At 36.8% G+C, this 20,658-nt stretch overlaps 1 protein-coding gene across 3 annotated transcripts in view; it reads right to left on the bottom strand.

Moving 5' to 3' along the window:
* BABAM2 (BRISC and BRCA1 A complex member 2) overlaps positions 1–20,658 on the bottom strand; it is a 163,800-nt gene that overhangs the window by 135,011 nt on the left and 8,131 nt on the right. For all 3 annotated transcript variants that reach the window (XM_066178460.1, XM_066178459.1, XM_066178458.1), the window contains exon 3: positions 7,006–7,082. In XM_066178460.1, coding sequence (XP_066034557.1) covers positions 7,006–7,082 — 77 coding nt within the window. The remainder of the gene's footprint in view (positions 1–7,005; positions 7,083–20,658) is intronic.

Raw genomic sequence — 20,658 nt, 5'->3', positions numbered from 1 at the left:
GTCTTGACCTACTAGAAATAGCCATTTTTATGACAAGTACTATATTTAATCCTTACATGATATTATCTGTGGCTTACTCTCTTCAAATATAACAGCACTGGGGTAAATAAAAGTAACACTTTTAACCAATAAAGTGGTTTGCAAAATTACTGTGCTTAGAGTTTGAGACAGTTACCATTTCAACCTTGAAGGAAAAAAAAGAAAAAAATCAATATAGCCCTGCAATCTCTACTATTCTCACCCAAATGACACAAATACCCTTTTCCTTGCATCTCCTGCACAGGTTTCTAGTTTTGCATATGTTTCAACTCAGTCCTTATTCCCTTGATGGAAGGCCAACTGTGTGGTGCTCCACAGTACTACTGACCATGACCATTCCAGTGTAAGAGCAAGGCAAGGAAAAACCGTCACACTCAGACCATACTTATCTCATTGTTGTAGATACACCAGCCAATAATTACTTTGATGGAATTACATTTCCAATTATCCAAAAATATTACTTTCTCTTCCTTTCTTTCTCCTCAGGCAAACAGCATTAAATGTTGAAATATTTTACTTCACAGAACTTCAAAAGAAAAGTTAATTTGCTCCCCACAGATAAAAGGATAGAAATATTAATACTTAAATCTATAACTTCTTTTAAAACCCACATGGGCTGTTCTTTTCTCATCTATCAAAATGCATAAGCAAACCTAACAGAGGAATAAGAACTCACTACAAGTAAGACAGGTGTTTCTCAGCAAGAAACAGAAATTTCTAAAATCCCTACAATCGCTTCCCACTGGCCTATCCAGTTTTTCCTCTCCTGGTAACCTAATTTTGGAGGTATTTTTCTTTTTTTTTTAAACCATACTATAAATCCGTAGTACTGAAAAACATGCTAGGAGTGCTACAGCATTAACATCCCTGTTTAACGAACAGCAGGAAAATTAGGAAGCAGTCCAGAAGTTAACTTCCCAAACTCTACCTTTGAAAGGATATCTATATGCTTCAGTTTCTTCTGACACCAAGAATTTCTAAGTCAGTACTAAGAACATAAAATAAACATGTGTGGCCACTGCAACCTAGAGTAAGACCAACTGGACTAGAATTTGCTGTGAAGGAGATCAACCCATTTGGCTTTTAAGAAATCCAAATGCAACTTGATCACGAAATTAAGCTGATTAAACCAAGTTGTTTAGTCTCATTTGAGATGCCTCAGGGCACATTTATGGCAGCTATGGCACACAGTTTTCAGAGAGATCAGTGCCCTGTGGGTCAGAAGCTGAAAAGGCCAAGCAAGGTATTCTAGGGAACCTCAGAGTTAAGACACCTAGAATCAGGTTAATGAACCAAGTCCACTTCTCCAACAGAACGAAGAAATACGTAGGAAGATTCTGCAGGATGTTAATTTCATTCTTGGACAAAGGGTTGTAGGTGTGAGGGGTTTTTTTTTTTCTTTGACTTCAACTGACAAATGCTGCTGCGGGACAAAAAGAGCTGTAAGACTGCGGAAAATATGTTATTTTGTAAAGTGGGCAAACCTATAAAAATGGAGTAACATTAAGTAAACTGGATCCCAACCTGAGCAAAAAGGCATCAAGACAATTTCAGTAACTTGCAGTTCTGTAGCTGGGCAATTGCCTTCTCAGAAATCTTAGTACTAGAATTGAAGTCGACAAAGATGAGAACAACAGATAATTCAAGATGGGATAAGATACTGGTAGAAATTAAAGCCAGGGAACACTGGGGAAATTAAAACAGAGACACTGGGTAGGTGAGAAAAGGAAAGGTGAAGGATAAATAGATTCAAACAAATGGAGCTGAGTATGTGCAGCCCAAATAGGTGAAAAAAGGAAGAAAGAGCAAGGTAGCAAGGCACTACAGCAATACTGCTGTGGAGGCATAATGTAAAGTCTTTTAAACCTCTGTAAGTCCACACTTGTACATAGATACTTCTAAGGTCACTTCTCTTGATGTAGAAATACACTAAGACATACAGCTGCAAAATCTTCTGTAATTTATTTGCTCAAGAGAAGTCCAGAACACAAGAAGAAGTGAACAAAAAACCCAAGCAAGAGGAAAATGACTATTTAAAAAGGGAAAATACTGTTGTTAACTTTGTATTCAAAGAAGAAATATGTATAAGATAAGACTCTCTCTTGACACTCTCATTAGGTACATTCATTAGATAATGAACAGGTTACTGAGGGAAAAAGATTTATTACTCCTGCCATGTAAAGCAAGACTCAGCCAAACTTCAGAAAACATATTGCTTGGAAAAATCTTTTGTAAGTTGCATGACCCAGCAAAAAGACATGTATGACACAGGTAAGGATAACATTTAAGTATAATCTGAACAATAGCAACCAGAAAGTCCTTCCCCTGAGGGCCTCAATCAAAATACAGCCTGTGTAAAATAACCTAATAGTGAAAAAAACACTAACACATGCACAGCAGCAACATATTTATGAGAATCTTAAACCTTACAGTAACTTGAAAAATCATTTTTACAATTGTTTATTGGCACAATAAACAAGTGTTTAGCAACTAACTTGGCAAAGCAGCCTTTGAAGGGCCAATAAGGAGGTCGGGTTGTTCTCTATATTTATCTTTTTGCTTGTTCTTAATTACTTCCTAAAAATAGAAATCCACGAGAAGACTGGATGAAATTACTGAAAGAGTTCCATCACAGGAATAAAAACAGATGAAACTTTGTACCATGCATTATGGGCAATATTCTTAGACTGGTTAGGCAGCATGACAGATTTCCTCCTTTAAGGCCCATAACTAAAAAAAGTAAAAAATCTAACAAATAAAAATCAGAAGCCAAAAATGAAAATGTAAACTTCAAATGAGACAAAAGAAATTCTTCAGGATCAAGAAGACCAAAGTGGTGGCAGTAGAACCCAGAGCTATATTCCACTCACATAAAAACAGTGAAAATCAGACAGAAGATGAAAATACTAGAGTTCAAGAGGCCACAGAGAACAGTAGCATTGCAAGGGCAACACATTGTTTAATCACTGTGAAATTCCAGATGACAGCACTCAAGGTCAGAGAGAGAAGGAGGCAGCAGTGCCTGAAAAAGAAAATGTGAAGAGTAAAAGCAAAAAGAAATAGTCAGATTCCCTAGCAAGCAGCAATGAAAGCTTGAGTGAAAAAGGAAAGCCAAACCCAAGATATTCCAAGGTTTTCTGGAAAAAAATTGTAATTTGATTCTAAATGGCATTTTTTTAATTATAAAGACTATTGCAGCTTATAACTCTGCATATTCTGACAATTTCTGTTGATATCTGCATTGATGTTTTATTCACAGACTGAAATATCTGCAAGAGTTACAGAACACGCCACCTTAAAATACACAAATACTTCCTCAGAAAGAATACTGAACTTTTCTAAGCAAATACTGCAGTCCAGTTAGCAAAAAATGGTAACACTGCATTCCACACAAAGTAAGTTTTGTCCTAGAAATACAGATTCAGCCTCTTACAGGGTATTACAGGCAGTCTTCCTGAAATTAAAACTCCAATTAAGAACTCTGAAAAACTCAAATATAGAGAAAAGCATGAAGTTTAATGCAACAACATTGAGTACTGGAGGAACTAATAAGAACAATACAGCCATCCCAGATTTCAACTGATAGTCTAGCACTACTAGGCTCGAGTTTTCTAAATATTCCCACCATGGAAACAAAAAAAAAAATTTCTTTCCCTCACAGAAGAAAATCAAGTAAAAGTGCCTCCCTGAAAGCACCACTTGAAATGTGATGGAAGACAATCAGTACGACAAACTAATTTATCTTGAATATTGGCTTAGTGTTTTCTCCAGTACAAAACTGTGGTCCAATCTCCAAGGTCCCTGGTTGGAGCTGAGTAACTGTTCAGTGTAACATTCCAGCAGGTCTGCATATATGCAAAAGTAAGGTGAACATGACATCTTAAAAAAGCCCCGATTAAACAGCCAACAAGCCATTCCAAAGTCACAACATGCCTGCTCCCACCAAAGTTTACAAAGCAATTATTTTACACTACAGGTAGTTAGCCTTGCCCGCGAGTACACTTTCTCCTTTTTCAAGAAGCTGTGAACTTTCTGGTCTTTTGGAAAACAGGATTGCACTGTGCTGTAACACTTCCCTAAAGCTGCACACCAACAGTTTCTAACACATTGGGATTGCTACAAGGGTGCCTGTGCAGTGGCAGCGGTTATGATTGATGATATGCAAAGACCTAATCTGTTGCAAAGAGGATGTAACACAAACCACAAAGGAACTACACACTTCAGCCTGTATTTGGTACCACATCTGAAGCCCATGCACTGGAGATCCTGAACGCTTTCAGCTGATCTTTTTATTCTGGCAGATTTCGCAACTTTCCTTTGCAGAAATATTCTGCCCTTGAAAGATAACATATCTAGCAACAGCCTACAACAAAGTATCCAAACATCTCTGTTTGCACACTATGGCTGTCTTCCCCTGCCATCATTACCGATCTAAACACAACATTATTAAAGCTTTCTTTAATTCACTCACATCACTATTTATTCCACATGCTGTGAGATTTAATGATTCACAGCATTTTCAAACATGTAACACTGAAAGCTGGAGGATTATTATTATTACTTGAATACACAGCTATTATTAGACACCTCTGAAAAAGATACTCTTGTTTACATCATTTTCAGTTGTCTTTGTTAAAATATATAACATGCTCTGTAGGGTTGGTTTTTTTTGTTTGTTTGTTTAATTGTGTATGTGATATAAAACATATAAGAACACTGGAGAAAAAAACCCCCAGATTTCTTGATACTAAAATTTAATGCATATTCCATAATCTTATTTCTAGGTACTTTTAACTGGACTGCAGTCATTTAATATATGAATATAGTCTTTATGCCAGTGCACTTGCATATGGGCATTTTAGTCTACCCATCTTCCTTTATGAATCAGGAACAGCTTCAGCCTCTACTTGAAATACGACATCTGTCAGAATGTACAAACATGGCCCTGTGTAAGATAAGACAGTCCCATAGAACATGATACCACTCTATAAAGCATGTCATCTAGAGAAACTTATTTTGACTTGATCATAGTCATCGAACAAGACTCAAGTGAGATCTACTACACATTGCAGAACATATCAAGACTCAACAGGTTGAGTTTACTACATATTTTAACAGTTTTTAAAATAAAAGTTCTACTTGGGAGGGCAGTTGGCTTCATACAATACAGCCATTACTTACAAGACTTCTGAACAAATGCAGAACTGCTTTTTTTGTCTTAAAATAATTACTAGCTAGGACTTAAATCTTCCAATTTTATTTTGTGAGAAAGAATAATTAGTAAGCCTCTTGAGCCATAATTTCATATACTTAGAAGAGTCAAAATAGCTATAGTAGGCTGATACATGAGCCTGGCTCCTCTCTTGAACACGTGAGTAAGCTTCCAGATCAACTTCTGGGAAAGACAACTTTCCTTCCTTAAATGGAAGATTTAACGTATTTCTAGAATACAAGGAGCTTAATTGTGTTGATTTCTGTTTATAAAGGATAAGGACTTCTAGTGCATGACATAATGTAAAAGAACCAACAAAACAAAAAAACTGCAGAAGGAGTACAATGAAATTCTTAATACTTAAAATGTCTTGGAGAGCTACAGCATGTGTATGATGCAGTCTAAATGCATGCTATCAAAGCAGTGTTTTAAATGCTTACCATTTCGGTTCACACCAAGAACCAGTGTCTCCAGACAGCATACTTTCACAGGCTCACAGGATAGCTAAGGCTGGACAGCACCACTGGGGACTGCCTAGTCTAATTCCTCAGCTCAGAGCAGGGCAAACAGAGGAGATTGCTGAGGGTCATGTCCAGCTGGGTTCTGAATAGCTGCAAGGATGGAGATGCACAAACTACACAAGCTCTGAGCACAATCTGTTCCAGTTTTTGACCACCCTTGCAAAGTAATTTTTATTGTGTTTGACTGGAATTTTCTACATTTCAGTTTGTGATCATTTCCCTTCAGTGACCGCCACCGAGAGGAGCCAGGCTTCTTCATTTATCCCCATTAGGTATTTACACCCATTGGTAAGATTTGCCCCGAGTCCTCTTTTCTTAAGAAGGCCCAGCTATTTTGCCCTGTCCTCATATAACAAATCCTCCAGTTCTTGGTCATCTTCGTAGTCTTTTGCTGTACTTATTGCAATACGTCCATGCTGCTCTGGTTACAGACAGACCAGAACTGGACATGGGATTCTAGGTGTGGCTTTATCAGAGTTGCCCTAAAACCGTAAATGCTAAGCTTTGAATTTTACTTTATCTGAAACTCTTCATCCTCTCCCATTTTTCAGTTGTTAGAGATAAAAACAACACAATGATTTTTTCAGCAGCTCAAATGCACAGAAAACATTACCTTCTAAAAATACACAAAAGCAAATTTTATTCGAAACCTTTGAAACAAAAGAAACGGAAGACAAACACAACACACACTAAGAGTGCGCAGACGAGCTAGCTGTCTACAGGATCTCTAAGCATAAAGATGATTTAACAATGCCACTAAATCAGAAAAATCAAATTCACATTTCTCTAATCTGGTCAATTATACCAGTCATTGTTTAAAAATACCTAATAAAAAAGCAGACTAACATATTTTATTTGAGCTTAATAAAGAATTATTCCTAAAAGAGACAGAAAGAAGCAACACAAAACATATACAACTTACAAATGCATTTAAAAATGGTCATGAGATTGTCTTAGTCATAACATTTTATTAGAAATACCAGGGGTATAGGTTACGACTTTCGGCTTTTAGAACTCGTTTTTCAAAACTGTAGTCTCACAGAAGCCTTTAAACTTATCTTAAATATTACATATTCTTGATAGTTGCGTGCTCTTGGAACTGAAGCTTTAGGAGACAACAACAAACACGTGTATCTCAAAACTCATAAAGTTAGACAGACACACTGGAAAATCAGCGAGACACGGAACGCTGAAAGAAAAGCCAAGATGCAGCTGCAAGATTTTTTAACTTACATTTGAGTGTTTCTCCCGCATAAGGGATATGTAGTTTAAAACGATCACAGCTGGGTCCAGGGGTCAAGGATGTACAGCTAAAAATGAAGATAAGAGAAGAAAGAATGTGCTAAGCAGTTACAGATGGTAGCAAACACTAACATTATTCTACAGGATACAAATGACTAATAGTAAAGATATTGTGACCACTAGAAATACTCATCCTTACAATTCTGAGAAAGAAGAAAAAGCGGGAAAGATGCAGGAGGCCCATTCTCTTTTGAGCAGTACTTCCCACAATAGCATAAATGTTAGAATTTCTGCCAACTCTCTCCCATTTCATAAAGAAAATGTACATGCAAAGTGCTCTGGCTTGAATGTGTCATCAGAATGCTATCAATTAGTCAGTCAAAGCCATCAAGTTCTATGTTTTGTATACAATTTTGCAAGTCACAACTCTTTATGTCGTGGTAACATGGTTACCTGCTCCCTATGCCTGCCACCCATAAAACTGGGATCAATCCTAATTTTAAGCCACTAACATTTATTAATTTTTTACGTATTGTAACATTAATGTTTTCCCTTGTGGAAAAGTCTCACAGTAGCCTTCATGAGGGCAAGTTTCAGAACCAGCTATCTGAGGATGTAACTGCTGAGCATGTATGTTTTTGGTCTGTGACTCTCTGGTTTATCTAGAGCACAGGAACAGCAGCCAGGCCCCATGGTGTTAAGTGAGCATGTCATGAATAGAGAAATCACTGGAAAACTGTTTAGTGCCTAGGCCAGAGATTATCAACTTTTTCATAGCTTTTAAGTCATAGACCAAAATTTGCAAATTAAAAATCTCAAAATCTCAGCTGCAAAAGGATAAACAGGGACACACATTGTTTCACTGGCAGGAATGGACTCTCTGTTGTGGGCTGCTGGGCATATAACAAGTCCCAGGAGCAAAAATTCTTGAAGCCCTTAGAAGTTCATAGCTTTATGTTTCTAGGGATTTTGATAGCCCTGATTCTTCTTACCAGCCTAATATTACTGAAAATTATCCATAGCCTCAGTACAACTCTTGCAAGACACCTGAAAATTAAAGCCACACTGGTCAACTCCAGAAAAAACAGTGAGTGGTAAGAAGGTAGACAAAGGTAAAAAAACTTGCCTAAACTTACGTATCTGATCACTGGTAGAGCTCTAACACACGCCACCAACAACATACTGAAACAAACCCCACATTTACTGGCTCATACACACAGCAAAAAGCAGTAAGGTAGGCAGGCCAGAAAATCGTGGGAAATTCTGATCCTACCCTGTCAGAAGCAACATTTTAACTCCTGCAGCTCTCTCTGTCACACTGCAGGAAAGCCATAAGGGCAAATGGAACAATCTTAATTCTCACTCACATACCCATAATGGTTCAGAGAGCCATTTCTCTCTGGTGCTGACTCTACATTCTCTTTTCCTCTTGCCACTTGAATGTTATGGAAACCATATGCACTAACTTCAGACTGTTTATATTCAGTGAGCTACATTTACTACAGTCAAATTTGTGTTCTGCAGCTTCCTCAAAAAGAAGCAACCACGAAACTACAGATCAATTAGCTTAAATGGAGTTTCCACAAAAATACTAGAAAACATAAGCAAACTACTTACGTGCAGCTAGAATCTAAGACAGATACAATTAAGAGCCACATGCAGTTAACAGCCTACACTGATTGAGCAAGAATACACCATATTTTTTCAGTATCACTGCAGAAATTAGATAACTGTCCTTTCAAATCAAAAGGAAGAAACACATGTCCTATCTTTGCCTTAGAAAGGTTTTTGCAACATCTTGTGAGCGCACCATGAGAAGCAATCGAGAAAGACATAATTTAGATATAAATTATCTACTATCAGGTATGTGCAGACTTGAATGGAAAGCAAGTTACAAAAAAAAGATTAGTTCACATCTTGCTTCCTCCAGGAAGAATGCCCTGACTTGGTTTTCCTCTGCTGGAGCAATACTTCACGTTTTATTGGAGGACTGACGATGGAAAAGAAATGATGCTTGGTGAAACCTGCTGATGATGCAAATGTGAAAGGGAATACAGCATGTCAGACAATAGGACCAAAGCTGAAATATGGTTTGATTTAATGGTTGTACTACTTATTTTAAAGTTTCATCTAGGTAAGGCTTATCAAGGAAAGGGAGCACCACCAGCCTCACTAGGAGTAAAATCAACCTAAAAATACAAAAGATTGGATCCCTAGTGCAACAGAAACAAGAGAGTGCAATTCTTTCCCAAGTCGCACTTTTTAATAGGTGAGAACAGCAAACTGGGAGTGCCCACTGTTAGGGTGTTTTAATGGCTGTGGATGAATTTAACAGCTATATAGACATTACAGCTACTTCCAAATAATTTCTATGGCTTACAACAAGTATAAGGCCAATTCTAGGAAGCATACAAAAAAAAAAAAAAAAAAAAAAAAAAAAAAAAAAAAGGAAGTGCAACATAAAAACCCCTTTTCAAGTTCTAAAATATCTCTGCAACATCATTTAATATTTAATGAAAATTTCTTTCAGAGTATCACAGGTCTCAGTCTGAGACATTTCTCAAATACCATCAAAATTACACTGTTGTTAGCTTTTCAACAGACACAAAAATTTCTGATCCTGCAAATACCCTACAATCTTTTCTTGTAGTCATTTGGAAATACTAACAGAAAGTATAATATTCTTTAACATTAAAATAAAAGCCTTATTTAATGGTAAAGGTCCCTAAAAGCAATACTAAGTACTTTCCTACATTATTATACTGCACTAGAGATGTTTTTAATTTTATTGGTCTAGAAATGATAGAAAGTGACAGTATTAACATTTTTTTCCCCCCAAAATGCTCTGGCTGGGCTGCACAAGAGACTTCAATAACTGCAATAGGCTGAGCAACCAAGCAGAAATATTATATACATACATTTGAAAGGAGGCAGTTTCTTTTTAGAATAAACAGCAAAAGAACAAAACTCCTAAGGCAACCCAAAACTTTGGTACATGAAGGAGTCTATGTGTGACCTTATTTCAACAGAAAGCCTCAAGCAATGGCCTGAGTATCAACATTATTTCCTGCTTGAATTTCCTTAACACACAGAACCTCTCAAAATTATATACATATAACTGACCCTGAAACATGAGCTCTGTCTTCTCCAAAATGTAAGACTTGTTTTTTGGAAATGCGATCCTTTTCCTTAATGTGGTCCACACAAAGTCTTTTAAAGATAACTTGCTGCCCTTTCTTTACAGGGAATTGACACATAGAACAATAATACCTGGTGTTGAAAACTAATGACAGAAGCTGACTCTATCTCATAATATATGGGTGTGCTATTTTCCTTTTTATTAATGGAAAAATATTACATTGGTTTGCATTTATTAAGCTAAGTAATCAATATTTTACATAAGAAAGCCACTGAAGCAGGAATTAATGCTCTGATGCTCAGAGCAGTGATACATCTTAGTCTTCATAAGATGATTAATGCTATACCACAAGATCTCCCACAATGGTTTCCCTAATAAAATATCAAAGAATCATCATCTTGAAAAGTTTCCGGGACCAAGGAATATCGTTAAGTGTATTGCTTAAAATCATATTGCCCTATTCAAAGGGGCTGTGCTGAGACTTATGGTTGGAAATAGGTAGATGGAATGGAGTATGCAGCAACCACAGCTGGGTACAGCTTGTTCCCCTTCACAGCAGATTTTAGCTAAGTTCCTTGAGCAGATAAATCAGACTAAACTCAAACTGAGATACATTACATCCTTATGAGGTAATTATTCCAAGTAGGAGACAAGTAGAACATTCCCTCATTGAGTGTATGATGCACCTTACAGATTGCCCGTGACTATTGGGAAAAGGTTTCTTTCACAGTTAATACAACACATGCAAACTAAACCCATTCTTATTCAAAGTCACTGTCAGCACCAGATGCTTAGTTTTAAGTGTTCAGAATTCTTTACCAGTCACAAAAGGAAATAAAAAATATTATTCAAACAAAACAACAATAACAATAATAACAACAATACAAACCAGGAAAGTGTCTCAGTTTTGCTGCTCGGAATAAGGCATCAGTCTATAACAATAGGTATAGTACAATGTAATTTTCTGCAAAATGGATTCTTCTTCCCCGAGTATCCTAAAAGCCTTTAAGAATGTAGTTCTACTTGAGTTTAATAGCAAGGTTTCCTCTTATACCAGTGTACTTGTGATTGAGTATTTTGTTGAATTGACACTTCTTCTGTTTTGATTAAGCTAAAAAAAACCCACCCCATTTTGATATTTTACAGGATTGAAGCCACAATTATATAGAGGACTCTGATAACTGTAGATTTCAACACCACCTTCCCATCAACTAGTTTTCTAAAACCATCACTTGAAAGCATTCCCAAGAGAAGCAGTTTTAAATTATTTTGGCTCTGGTAAGATCTTATCCAAAATTATGCTCTGTGAGAACTGAATGGATTGCAATGAAACAGAAGCACAAGTGTGTATCACCTTAATCATGAAAGTCAGGAGATGGATGGTTATTCTATCCAAAGACTTAAAGAAACCACAAAAACCCGAACCCATCAAGACCTCTCTCCAAACCCACCACTTTATATCCCAAAATTCCAGTCAGAGGCTTGTTTTCTATGCCACTCCTGAAATCTCTTGCTTAAAACTATATAAAACCATAGCAAACATTCAGAACTGCCAACAGAAGTCCAACAGAACTACAGGAAAATGAGTAATCTCCTTTTTATTTTTTAAATTTGTTGTATAGGTGTAAGCCCAAATAGTCATGTAAGAGTTATCTGATTACTATCATATTTACTGATTAAAAGGTATGCAATGCATTTAGTCATTCTTCCTTAATAAATCACACAGAAGCTTTACTGAATTTACTATGAGAAGACAAATCATCAGTGAATTTTACTCTACATTAGCCAAGTCAAATTAGACTAAGAATTTTAGCCTCTATAATTTCAGGAACTTAATATTGCCACTGCCTAACCTGAATAGTCAGAGATACAAAAGCTCCTTTAATCTCCTGATGCTTAGGCTGCTACACTTGCTGTTCTTGAGGATCAGAACTTCACTGGAAAACAGAAGTCTTTTGTTCAACAGACTCTTGGTGTAAAAGCTAAGAAAGCGTCACACTGTGTTAGAGACACCTCAACGGAGAACACAGCTAAAAACCAACACACACACACAAATAATAAGCAACACCACAAAGTCAGTTCTGACCACTGGCTGTATTCCCAACCCTTCTCACCATACCCAGGATATGCTTCCAACTGTTCCTGTATGTGTCATATAAAGATACTGTTATGGGAAAAGGAGGTCAAGTTACTTTCATAATACAAGAGGCTAAGATTGAATATTATTTTAAGAATGATGAGACACAGTTCAATCAGAGTTCCAGAGGCTGAAGGTTTTGCCAGCAAGAGTCAAATACAGTTCAGAGGCAAAGACAAGTTGATTGTTTGTTACTAATAAGAGGCAGCAAACTCAAAATTCCACCCAAAACTCTTAAGTGGCATTTGCTAAGAAAACCTCAATGTCCAAATCCAGTAGAACAGCCTTTGTCGATGCTTTTAGATTTTTATTTCCTCCAATTTTTGTAGATGGGAATCTGCTCCAGTGTTCATTGAAGATACAGTATTTAATCCCGTTTAATTAAGAATTAATTACAGAACTCACAACAGATGGGTATGCCATGTACAGAGGCATTAAGAATAATTAAAATGTGTGGAGGGTGGAGGTGAATAAAAGGAAGGCCAGCAGGTGACAGGTTTTTTGCAAGATCAGTAAACAGAAAAATGGTGAAAACCACATTTTATAGCATTGACACTGATGACAAAACCCTGCATCAGGCGGTAGTTCCCTGCAGCATTGCACAAAGCTTTACAGGCTCCTACACAGTATTTAGAGTACTGAGCAGCTGCTCCTGAAAACAAACAGATCCAACCAAAATTCTGTCAATCAGGCAAAAATTGAAATGGGAGAGATGGTCTAGTCAACCAGCTTCCACCTTCAGTTTCCCTTCTTTATATAGACATATATATTACACATACTAGAGAGAAGGACTTGCTCTTAAAAGACACACACCACTGCGTTTGGGAAATTAAAACATAGTTACATTTAACCACACATTTAAAAGTACTATATAAAAGTATCTTACACCTATCTTAGTAAAACAAATACACTTTTATATTAACAGAAAATGTAGATTTTCTTAATATGAGTGAGGGGTTGCCAAAGCACATGTTGCAGGTGGGGAGAGCTCTGGGACTTCTAGAACTACAAATCTCCTTCAGAGCTGCCCAAGTCTTGTGGCAGGAGTTCTGCAGATGCCAAAACACAGTTGCCTCTGCTGGAGGGAGATGTCCAGCCCAGCCTCTCTGAGGGAAACAGAAGAAGCACATATTATATATATATATATATATATATATATATATATATATATATATTGAAATCATCTCAGAGAACTTCTGCACTAAATTAAAACACACACAAACTTCACATGATTTTGGTATTTTTTAGCATGAAACTTCCTGTTCATTTAGCCTAGTAAGGCTAGGTTTAGAACAGCTCTTTTCCAGTCACCATAGCAGGACAGGTTGGAAGGTGCTACCACAAAAAAGAAACTTGAAGGTACCACATCTACTGTACTTGCAAGTGAACTTGAAAAAAAAGCTCTGAAACTATCTCAAAACATTCCATTCATAAAATCTCTGTAGTTTAGGATGGGAAGTTATTATTACTGGGTCTCAGGGAGCTAATGATGATACTAATTAAGAAAAATAATTAAGCATTGACAAAGTTTTCAACAAAATGTATTTTACAAACATGCTTTAGAAACATTGAGAATCAAACTGATTTCCTTTGTAAGCAAGATCTTTTATACTCTGGTAATTGCATGTAATTCTTTTTAAAGACTACACGTGGCACACACACGCCTCATAAGAATGAAATAGGAACAGAAATTGGAAATTTTAATGAGGGAATGATCAAAAATTAAACAGAAATAAAGACAATTGTGATGGGACAACACTAATAACATACACTCTAGTATAGTATGTTTAGGTAAATAAACTAGTGAATTCCCAGTATCATAAACTGTCACATGTTCATGCAAGGGAAAGGCACTCCTTCATTATACTGTAAGACCAGCTGTACCCCAAATTCTTGGAACTCATAAGCAAATTTTTAGTGAAGAGTATGAGGGAGTAGCAGATGCATCCTTTGGATTTACTTCATCTCCCTCCCCTCCCGACAGATTCAAACCATGTTTCAGATTTTCACAGCTGCCATTCAATTATCTATTACTTACAACCTAATAATGTGTCACATGTTATATTTCTACTGTTCACTAATGTGAACTCCATTTCTGGAGAAAGAAAAATAGAATCATACAGGGAACATTTTTACTTTTAGATTACTCTAAAAGAGAACCATTCTTCACCAAGTATGATATTACAGTCAACCACCTGGACTTTCATATCCTTTCAGTGTTCCCAGAAAAAGCATACTCATACACCAAATCACAAAAAGCTAAGCTTTATAAACATCAGCTTTAATAAGCCACACAGCATTGCTCACAGTATTGGCTGTAGTAGCCATAAGAACTCCCAATCTATTTTCTAAGTAATTAATTTCATTTTACTGGAAAATGGAGTGAATTGGTATCAGGGAAAAACCTCAAGGAATAAAATCATAGCCCGTGTTTATATATTTTCCCCATTTAACGAACTAGATAAACAATAAATGGGTCACATCCCTGCCCAGGATAGGGGGGGTGGAACTACATGATCTTTAAGGTCCCTTCCAACCCAAATGATTCTATGATTCTATGGATATTAGGATGGATCCAGCCCTTCTATGTCTTTTGCATTTCCCTTTCAAAGTTTTCTTCTAATTGCAGAGTTTTAGATCTTCTAGGTCACAGATGTCTATATTAATTGATTTCCTAATTTACAGACTCTCAGGAGAAATTTATGTTAATGCAACAATGAATTCAGTTCTTTGGATATGAAAGTTAGGTCAAGCAAGGATCACCACATTTAGAACATAAAACCATAGTTTGCAGTCTGTCATGGGTTTTGTAAAGAGCATACTATTCTATTCCATCTGGGTGGAGCAGAATTGCTTATCTTTGCCCAAATGGGTCAGTGTCACTTATCAGATGGTGGAGGGCTACTTATCTCTCTTCATTGTTTCACTACTTCCATGGGAATGTCTTCTGCTAATGAACCATTAAGAGCTCATCAATGACATTACACATTACAGTGCACTATTGTAAGCTGCTCCACACAGGGAGGAGGAGCCAAACCTTCTTAACCTAGATAAAAAGGAGCCACAGTCCCACTAGGTATCCAGTTTCTCCACCGGATCCCTGGAGGAAAACTGGACCCATCTCACCATTACCGGACTCTTTTTCTTCAACGGGACCATCTCTGCTCCAACAGAACCACATCTGCCACTCCAGAAGAGCTTACTTTGGACTGCTTCCAACACCCTGACCAACAGGGTGACAGGTTGTATTTCTGACTCTGTCAGGGTTTTCTAGGATTTCTTGTTTGTTTATTTGTTTGCTTATTCTTCTGTACTACAACATCTGTATTTTTATATCCCTAGTAAAGAACTGCTATACCTATTCCCAAAATCTTTGCCTGACAGCCTTTTAATTGCAAATTTATGATAATTTGGAAAAGGGGGGGAGGGGCTTACATTTTAAGGGAGACTCCAACCCTCCCTGGCACATACCTGTCTATCTAAACCAAGATACAGTCGCACACAGATTCAAAAGGGCAACTTCAGATTAAGTATATTTATATAAAATATTACAGGACCGGGGACACAGCACAAAGCCTGTGAAAAGATAACACCCGAATAAAAAATATCAGTAGTTCTCCTATTTTTAACATTATTTTAGATCAATTGCAACAATAAAGATATGCAGTAGACTAAAAAGATCAAAAGGAAAAGGAAATTCATAGGTAAAATTACAACAGACCACCCCATGGAACTGCACCTGCAGAAAGCAAGCCCCACATCACTGCATGCTACATTTTCTCCAGAAGTCTTGCTCTGGAACCCCTCAGTGTCGCCCTGATCTTTATCAGTCTTCTGATGTTTGCATTTTTTGTAGTGGAGTTTCTCACGGATTTTTAGGTAAACAAAATGAAGTTCACATTTCTCTCTGGAGGAAGGACAACTGATGGACTTCTAGTTTGATCAGTGGAGTGGAAGAAATAGCAACCTTACCCTCCAATCCCTGGTCATTGTCCAGAATCTATATAAACCTAGGTCAAAAAATAAACTGCCCTCTTTTTTGCCCTAATGACTAACTGCGTACGTGTCCTTCATTTTATGTCCTACAGCAACACCTCAGCTCACCTTTTCTTTCTCTAACTTCTCATTCTCACATTAATTCTCACAGTTCACAGCCACCTCAGCAGTGCTAACACTATTTTCAAGATTACACCATAAAGGATAAAATTAAGCATTGTTCTCCCCATGGTCCCATCTAACTATACCTAAAGAAAGGAGTTCCATGTACATTTTTCCTGATGACAGTCAAAAAAACTCTCCTCTTCCCTGCAAATGCTTGGCCTTGCCCTCACTGTCCAGTTCCCTGTTTTCTCCCAGCACCACAGCAGGAGCTAGGCTTGGCTCATCTCTTACCAGCCTTGCAGCCACGGAAAACCATGTAGGACCTCCTGCAATGACAAGACTATTTGTAAGCACAGTCATCTTTAGATTCCAGTGAAAAGAGGGTACAGTCTACCCTAAGTTCTTGTAATTCGGAGTCTCCAGCCCACCACAGATGCCTTGACCTCCCTTTATGCCACTTCTAACACCTCCCCATCACCCCTAAGTTCTCCCCCTTTCTGCATCTACCTAGTAAAACTGAATTTTGCCTATGCACAACAGGTTAAAATTAAAACAATGAAAGTCATGTAAAAGGAAGACACTACACCACTAGAAATCTCCAAGGAAATTATTCCTTCTAAGTGTCTTCATTGCCTATTTGCAGTTGGCCTGAAACCATATCACTTTCATAGAGTTTAACTTAAGGCTTATGAATAATACTTATGGCAGCCTGGAAAACAGGACAGATGATCACCATCTATTAGTTCAAAAAATTCTCAGTACAGAAGAATTCTTAACAAAGAACATGAAACAATGTATTACACCACCACCACTCCCCACCAAAAACAAACAAACAAACAAACCCCCCCTCCCCCCCCCAAAAAAAAACCAACATGGCTGAAGTCCAGGAAAAACCTACAAACTTCTAATGAGGGGACTGAAACCAGCATTCTAGAGGAAGGGGAAGAAAAGAGGGAAAGAAATAATATAAATTGGGAGACATTTTGAAAGGTCACCGGTAGCCCTAACTATATACAAGACCAAATTAACTGGGTTTTCCTAGTGAAAAAAGAACTGACCATCCAAAAGAGAGCAACCATTACTATGTTGTATTTTTGGTTTAAATGTATTATTTCAGTGATGCATATAGCGATGTACATAAATCTGGGGTTGGGTTTTTTAGGCAATATAACTTTAGAGGGCTTTATATTTGGCTTTTTTAAAAATCTCTTTCCCATAATGAAATTCTGCAATTTCCCCTAATGAACTTAGTTTTATCATTGGGATTCTTTAACTGTACAATAATAAAAACAGTCAGTCCTAGTGATCTAATTATATTCTTTCAGTCATGGACCACAGACTACAGAGAAAAGAACCTGTGGCCTACACTGTGGAGCGGTTTGCCTCAGACACAAATTCCCTTCTCTCAGGAAAGACAAAGTAAGTATATCCCTTTTATTGACTTTTACTTTTCTATGGATTAGTTAGGAGGCTTACTTTTACCTCATGGACTGAACTTAGTATCTTCAATAAAAACATCAAGAGCAAACTGAACTCTGTCAGTTTACACATACAGCTCTAAGTATGCTTTTGAGTTACTCACTTTCAATTAGAGAATAGCTGCTTCCAAGAATGTCTACACTGGGCAGAGCAATGCCAGGTAAATCCCTAAGATTGTATATCAAGAAACAGATTAAAAATAATACATTTTATGATTCATTCTTTGCACTCTGCTAGAGAATGATCTTCAAACTGTTGCATACTGGTCTGTCAGGACAAATCCTCTGATCATCTCCTGTGCTTTTAAAGCCCCTAATCTCATCAGACAGTGTCTGCAACAAAAGGGCTAAAACAAAAATTTGTAGTACTTTGCTTCAGCTTCATCACAAGTGTACATTAGCTTTTTAACGTTATGCCATGTATACATGCATGCATACAAGAGAATCAGGCATACATGAAATAACTGCATATATAAGACTGGAGGAATTAATGACCACCTATCCAGGAAAGTATTCTTCTCTGCTAAGGAGAAGAAAAAAAAAAAAAAATGAGCTGTCCTCAGCTTCTGCTGAAATACAGTATGCATCCAAGATACATGGCATGCTAGAGATCTGTTCAGTTCACATGAAACAAATGCAAGGATTTGGAAGTGGAGAAATTGTACTGGATACCAATTATTAGATTTTAGCTGTCTTTGTAACAACAAAAAAAAAAAAGTCTTAGGAATTTTTTTCTCCTGTAGTGATGCACAATGAAAAGAAATAAAAGACATCTGTTACAACAGAAAGACCTGGGCATGGACCTACACTAACACAAGCCCCATTTTCAAGAAACATTCAATGAATTCCCAAGACATGGATGGCAAAACCACATTTAAACACCTTGTTTAGATACACCTTTCCAACAGCATTTGGCACACTCTTGGTACTAAATCACATGATGCTTCTTCACACAGAGAAGAAACAGCTGTATCAAACAGTTTCATCTCATTTGTATTAAATGATAAAAGTGATAAACACAGCATTTACCTTCTTCAAGGTCAAACAAGAGGAAGCAACTTACTGTCCCCATCTAAAAATACCAGCAAAGAAATATGGTGCAGTGTTTAAACCGAAAAAAAACCTCAGGAAAATGTATGTAATCTTTTAAATTAGAGCCCAAGTTACTGCAATTATCTAGCACTACCTTTACTTTTTAAAGTAATTTCTTTCCTCATAGCACTTGAAACTGACAAACACAAACTTTTTTTTTTCTGAACAACTTCAAGCACCTTCTTCAAAACTGGTGTAAAAAGACTGCCAAATGTTGCAGAGAATATTTACAAAACCATTCCAAATGTATGCCCTACACTTTGACCTTTTACCAGACAGACATTTTGCCTTTGTTTTTCATCATTCAGAAACAAATGCAGGGGACAGTCAAACCCTGGAGACAGTCAAGTCTTTTTTAACCAGCACAGAAAAACTGCTGTTCCAAGTTCCAAGTGCTGCTCCACAGCAGCAACTCTATCACACTGTCCCATCAGAGCTTCAGCCTTTTACATTTTACTTGAGAGTTAACAAATTTCTAGTAGTAAGACTCTTTGCAGGGAAGAACTACAGTTGTCATCAGGAACTGGAATGAAACAACCTACTTTGTGAAAAGGTGACAGTTAACAACTTAACCAATTTAGCAGTAAAGGACTCACAAGACCACACTTCTCCTGGAAACTGCCACATCCTTCCAAGTACACTTTTTACACAAAATGTAGCTATTTTTAAAATAGCTTTTCATAGTACTTGTGTTCAGAAGAGTCGGATTCATTAAACTTTATACATGAACAAAATGTAAACACATTAAAAAAATTACCTACAGATACCGATGTGAATGATGGATAAGAACCTTCCTCAAGTAACTAAAGTAGAATCTTTCACTTTAAATTAATCAAAAGCAAAAGATCAAGCAAAAGCTTTAAATAACTCCTACAGTACTGTAATCATCATTCACAGCTAAAATCAACATTATTTCACAAAATATGCACATAAAAATGCATATTTACTTTTAAAAGGGAAATGCCCAAAAGAAAGGGAAATCCCAAAGCATATTGCAGTCTACTTGATAACAGAAAAAAAAGTGAATTGTCACTGCTTCCTAGGAAGCAGGGCAATAAAGTTATAAATTAGAGCTTAATAAATTTTTATGTTGAAATTTACTCAAGAAAGAATTACATTCTTTTGACCACTCTTCATATAGGTTTCTTTCAGGAACATAACTACTTGCACACATAGCTCAGTGTCAAACAGAGAAGCAGAAATCAATAGTGAATAAGACAAGTGAAAAGAACAAAATACTAACATGGTTTACTACAAACCAGTTACATAAAAGTTCCGCAAATAATCTTCTCATAAATATGGAATAAATATAACCATGAAAGTATGAAATTTTAAATTTTGTTATGAGTGGATATCTAAAAAAATAGAGTCTTAATATATGCAGCTTTAAATCACTGTATTCATTTTGAAATTTTGCCTGGTGGAACACATCAAAGTAATTTAAAAAACAAAATCAAGTTTGTTGAGTAAGAAGAATAGGCTTGCAGCATAACTTGAAGCTCAAGCATGGGCCCTGATGAACAGCTGTAGGGGAAAAAAAGATTTCTCAAAGGCAATGACCACCACAACTATGTCTTTCACTCTTGTAACACACCATAGGAAAAGCAGCAGTCTCTTAAATAACTGGATTCTACATTATACAACAATTAAACACCCTTCACATAGGAAAATATCCTCTATTTCTAAATCTACATAAT

The sequence above is a fragment of the Chamaea fasciata genome, unplaced genomic scaffold, assembly GCF_029207755.1.
Source record: "Chamaea fasciata isolate MVZ Bird 193981 ecotype frontalis unplaced genomic scaffold, bChaFas1.0.hap1 SCAF_3, whole genome shotgun sequence".
Lineage (NCBI taxonomy): Eukaryota > Metazoa > Chordata > Aves > Passeriformes > Sylviidae > Chamaea > Chamaea fasciata.
Note: the sequence above shows the minus strand (reverse complement) of the source record. Positions and strands in the feature narration are given on the sequence as shown.